The following is a 6,000-nucleotide window of genomic DNA, read 5'->3' on the forward strand; positions in this document are numbered from 1 at the left end:
TCTTAAACTCCCACCACCTGCGAGCTGGGCCAAGGAGTAGCCTAGGTATGAGAATGTCCAGTTGATCACTCTCGCCAATACCCTTCTGACAAGCGTAAGACTTAAGCGCCTCTAAAAATTGAAACGAACAATTATCTCCTTCACCACTAAAAACCGGAGGTTCTAACCTAACTTCCTCAAGACCAGATTTCTGAGAGCAACACCCTGTATGAGACGACCTATTTTCAGTTCGATTTTTTAGTTTTCTAATAGCGTCTACTGCTACATCAGAATTAAGTTCGACGTTCCTTTCTATATCCAAGAGGTTACGTACTGTTTCCTCTTCAATTGCGATGGTGTTCTGTCTGACCATTGAAGCAGCATGCTTCAATCTCGTAATTTCAGCCAAAATAGTCTCCCGATTCAAATCCTGTTCCTCAGAAAACCCTAGGACCTCTCTAAGACTATTTACTTCAATATTAGAGTCCATCTTCGAAAAAGTGTTCCTTCCTGATCTCAAAAACATAAACGTACGAATCCAAAGGAGAATTAAACAAAAACTCTAACGAGAAAGAACCAAAACAACAAAACAAATCCAATCCCGGACGAGCTAACCCACTTTATGCGACCTCCAACTGTTCGTCCCCAATTACTAATTCACCATTCCTCATATAAAAGAATCACCCCGGGAACCGAACTTGTGTCCACAGATTAAAAGCGGCTCATTAACATCTGTGTGCACCCTGGAGGATTAGCATAATTGAATAAAAAAGAAAAATCAAATAAAAACGAGCCCCCAAAAATCTCTCTCCAAGCAATGTACCGAATCCGGTTTAGATGCACCAGATTCAAACAAAAACTTCAATTACACCAAAACAGCAATCTAATAGGTAGATCAAAAAAACCTTAATGAGGAAGTTAATAATATGAAAGGATTACGCCCAAGGATTAACTTATAATAAAACTTTATTCATACTAATAAATAAAAAAAAATTCTCGTCGTTCATTTCGAAGAAAGAATCCAGCCCTTTATAGAAGAGAACCATGGAACGCGCATATCTCCCCAAAATTGGCCAAAGGATGCTAAACAAACTATTTCAACGAAAAAATTGGGTAAGTCTAACTTCGCCTCCTACGTGAGGTGTCAAACGGGACTTGAACCCATAGTCTCTCCTCCCACTAAAGGAGTGGCGTGGCCCCGAAGCCAGCTAAAAAAAAAAAAAAAAACGGTTCAGCGACTTAATTCGCTTCCCCCTTCACACAACCCTCTTGCTGTGTGGTACAGTTTAAGACCAACAATTTCCGTAGCCCCCCAGACTCTCTTCCTCTTAAGAGAGTTGTGGTCTGAAATTATGTCAAAAAACTAAACTTTTAGCATCGTGGCGATACAGCCCTCTTGCTGTACCATGTAAATCTCTAGCCACCTCTTTGGCAGAGAATCTGAGAATTCCAGAAAAGAGATTCCGTCCCCTCTTTGGACAAGAACCCGAACCATCTACCTCTTTAGACGGTCGAGCTGGAATCCTCCCCCACCTATGATTCTCCTGCTCTTATATAGACGATACAACCAACGGTCACCAGACAGACGCTTGGTTTAAAAATTTTAAAATTAACAAACAAAAAATATCAACGGGCAAGATAGCGTTGGTTTCTGGCTCTCCCCTAAGTGAGCTGTTTAAAAAAAAAAAAAGAAATCCTGTTGGAAAGAAGAAACTGCATGTTAGTTAACAAGATATAGAAACAAAATCACACAAAGACAAAAATAAAAATATTGATTAAATGAAATGTAATAATAATTTTACCCGGCCGGGATTTCTCTCTAAAACTATATTAACTGATAAAGCAATACACAAGAATAATTAAACAAAGGTAATATATACAATTGTAGATAGCAGCTCCCAAAGAGGGGGCTGCACGCTACAGATGCACCTCTAACTACCGCTTGAGTCCTCATGCTACGCCCCTGCTCTTGTCTTGGTTGAATAGCATTCGTGATTAATATTCACCAACTAGCATGAGTTTGTTTATGTTTTAAGTTAATTCCTGTTTTACGCATTGCAGCTTTTATGCCACATGTGCACACGTTATACTCAGCCCTCCTTAACTCAATCTGCACCTATTAATGTAATTCCTTTCTTAAGAAACACTAACTATTAGGCAGTAACAGTGCATTTCCTGATAAAAGAAGTACATATTTCATGAATAAGGACAGGCCAGCTAGTACAGTAAAAAAAAAAAAGTATTTTAGGATTCGTTTTCTAGTTTTTGATGTCGCAGAGCATGTATTTGATAGGGAGCTCTACCTCCAGACCCACTCTAAAACTTTACTTAGTAATACTGTAATAGGGTGTTTGTAGCGCTGTTTGGAAACACGAGAACTTAAGGATTCATTGTTTTCGTGAAGCTAGTCAATTTTAAGCATACTACATTTTAGAAAACTTACAGATAAAATTCAATACCCTGCACTGAAAGACAAGTTCATAAAGAACAAATTTCAACCAGCGGCAGAATTAAATGGTATGGTAAGTTATAAAACCGTATTTTATGTTCACAAGTATGATTTCTAGTGTAAAATCATTATAAGGGCTATACAAAGATGAAAATAAGTAAGAGTATACGAATGATGACTACACTGATGTAATTTTCCGCCGGTGAAGTACTTCTGCACAATATACAAAAGCTATATTTTATGTTTACAAATGTAGCATATTACTAGTGTGAAACCATTACGAGTGCTATAGGAATCCATAGTAATGCGAAAACCAGTGTCTTCACTACCCTCTCTTACGCGTATTACTCGTCTCATTTTTCTCTGCATGCGGTGAAGTTGGGAACTAACTTCCTTGTTTACAAGTTGTAGGAGCAACGTGGCAGGGTAGCCAGAGGTACTAGTTTCTTGAGATTTCTTTTATGGTCAGGTTTTCGAGAAAATCAAAAGGATATGAACAGAATCAAATTTGGGTGAGAGTAGTGTGTACATATTTCAAGTCGTTTTGCGAGAAATATATAAAACTATTTGATATGGAATCAAACATTAAAATATCTAGATGGCTGCCTGACCTGAAGACGTCCTGGCAACCCTGTAAACGAATACAGAAAACCATTCCTGCCTTCCCTCCCACTACCAAAACATAAACACAACAGTAGCGCCACTACAAAGAAATGAACGGACTCGTGCGACGGGTAATACACCCATAACTCCATCAATACTGACGCACTTGCCTCAGGACGCAATCCCGTGCGGCCCATAAACTTCGCCCTGAGTTCACTCGGTTAGATAGCATGCATACTCTCTAGTCGCTACCTATCACAGTTTTTTTTGGCAGTATATTGTATATGGTATAGCTATGTCTGGACGCTTTGATTATATGTAAATCATGGATGAATTGTAATTTTTCAATAATTTCTTCTGGTGACCCCTTGAATTTCACGTATGTTAAGTGAGGTAATGTCATGCCGCCCAGCGCAAATCTTTTGCAGGACAAGGAAATTAATGGAAGAATTGCGAGTTTTCAATTATTTAGAATAGAATGCCTACACTTGACCTGTATGGTCCTCGTTATTTCTGGATAGTGTGTAGTTTACAACACTTATCAGTTTAAAGGTACTAATTATATACAGTAATACAATGCAGATGAATAGAAATCCAAATCCAGCGAAGAGCAAAGAAAGGATAAAAATCAGAAATGTTGGTAACATTCTAGTTTGAGCCGAACAAGTGATTTTGGGTTTATTTTAGTTTCTCCCACAATCATGTAAAAATAAGATCTCCAGTGTTATTTACTCTACAAAACATAGCTGAGCGACCAAAGGGGGTTAGAAGTTCTGCAGGATTTCTTTAGGTATGGTTTCTATAAATGTTCTGCTCAAAGTGCATTTTTGCCGAAACTTTTGAGATTAACAGTAAAGAGTGAACGACGAAAATGAAGGACGAGCAATTGTCGGTACGATATACTAAAATAACAACAAATAAGCAGTAATACAACGTTGAAAACCGGTGCATATGGGTTTGATCCGAGCCTCCATCTGCGAAAGACTAGTCTATTCGGTGGAGACTGATTGTACATCCACATATTTGTCAAATTTACAAAAATTTGCGTGTTTACTCAAAATATGGTGTTCTTAGCTGCGAGGTGCGTATGTACGTGAAAATATAATAATGGAAGTCTAACGTAGTATCACGTATTGGCCGATAAGATACGTAGTAGTGACGGATGGACAATTTCTAAAATTTACAGAATAAATAATATTGTAATAGACCAGTATGTGAATAATCGAAGTAGGACCAACGTTGTGTTGTTTTCTTGAGACACGGATTTGAACCAGCACGCACAAAAACAGAAACTGAAATGTAACATGTTGCACATTTTCCTTTATACAGTCAGTGAGCATAGTGTATAAAGTGAAGGAAGGCGATTTAGGGCATACGAAAATGAAGAGTAAAGAAGCGGAACCATTGAAGTGTTGGTGAAGTTCTTACAAATTTCTGAAGTTGTACCAAATCATCAGCACGAGTGGTAAAATGTATAATAGAATAGTAAAGGGTACTTTTTTATTTCGAATTTGTAACTGAAAGTGTAAATTAAGGAAGCAATCACATATATTTGTAACGTGAAAGCAGTGGTTTTCCACAATCAATGTTTATCCACCATCGCTGACGCGCCGGATCCCTACGAACGCACGCCCTCGCTCATGCTTAGGGCCCTTGGCTGACTTCGTTAGATAGCATTCATGCGTTTTAGTAGCCAGTTAACACAGGTTGGTTCGTATTTGCACAATATCCTTTAAAGTGAATCTGCACCGGAGAATGCGAGTGCACACCTCGAAAACTATTGTTGCAGATACAAACACAGAAGAAACGCAGATCAGGGGGTTCTCATGTATACTATTACCCAAAAGTGAATGTACACTTCATGAATTTATGTATGGATCCGTACAATTAAACTGCACGGTTTATTCGATTATGCAAATATTCTACTCCCTACGGACGCACACTTGCGCGGACAACTAGATTCGCCTAGCCCTGATTCGGTTAGATTCACTTCTTGTTTTCAGTGGCCACTTAGCATAGGCTACATCAGCACACTGAATTAATACCCATATTGCTGAACATCTCTTAAAGTAAGTCTGCACGCATACCACTCGTCTCCTAAGAAACAATTTAACGCAGTTGAGGTCCAATTTTGTGGTGAAGGAAATGGAAAGTATGGAAGTGTGCACAGTTCAAATAGAATATGGATTGATCTAGAAAATAATAATAATAATAATAAAAATGCTTACCGTATATTACTTCTTTGAGTTCTTCTGCTTTTGGTGAACTGTCTTCAGATTCTGTAATTTCCTTTGCTACCTCTACTTCTTGAGAAGCTCCGGAAACAGCTGATTTTGATTCTGTTGGGGAGGAACCACTCAAAGATTTTTTAAAGAAAGACAGAAACATTTTTCCTAATTTTTATTCGTCCTAGAAAGCATTTTACGTTAATTTTTAAATATTTATACTTTGTGAAATAAGTTACACAAATTACATTATTTCACTCTTTCCTATTTAGACAAACTTCATTGCCAGCGTTGCCAGCTCTATTGTTTTCCCTTGTCTTGTCTTGAGACCATTGTCGGTCAAATAGGTCGGTGCAAGCATTAGAGTTATGTGTGCTACAAATAAACCTTACACGGCGGATTTGTGATTCAGGAACAAAATTGAATAAAAAAAAACAGAACACAATTGGGTAGAACGTACACAATCGGGAAAATTGTCAAAATCGAGAAAGAAGTTGACATTTTTGAAAGAACGTAATTGACATTTTTCGTTTTTTTTTTTCAATTTTACCCCTGTTTCAAGGCTCCCTGACCTGGCTTTGAAAAGCAAAATGCTCCTTAAATCATTGTCCATATAATTTATTTTCTCATAACGCTTTTTATATGTGTATATTCCTTTTAAACTCTCTTCTTGACTACTTCTTCATACCACTTTTCCTGCGCCTTCTCTTTAATTGTTTTTTCGGTGATTTTTTCTCAATTTTT

At 37.8% G+C, this 6,000-nt stretch overlaps 1 protein-coding gene across 1 annotated transcript in view; it reads right to left on the bottom strand.

Moving 5' to 3' along the window:
- LOC145678145 (cytosolic iron-sulfur assembly component 2A-like) overlaps nt 1-5,570 on the bottom strand; it is a 47,485-nt gene extending 41,915 nt beyond the window's left edge. Inside the window, exon 1 of the mRNA XM_081748241.1 lies at nt 5,260-5,570. Coding sequence (XP_081604367.1) covers nt 5,260-5,419 — 160 coding nt within the window. The 5' untranslated portion in view covers nt 5,420-5,570. The remainder of the gene's footprint in view (nt 1-5,259) is intronic.
- Nucleotides 5,571-6,000: the final 430 nt, after the last annotated feature.

This window comes from Thermobia domestica, chromosome 2 (assembly GCF_964235325.1).
Source record: "Thermobia domestica chromosome 2, izTheDome1.hap1.1, whole genome shotgun sequence".
Lineage (NCBI taxonomy): Eukaryota > Metazoa > Arthropoda > Insecta > Zygentoma > Lepismatidae > Thermobia > Thermobia domestica.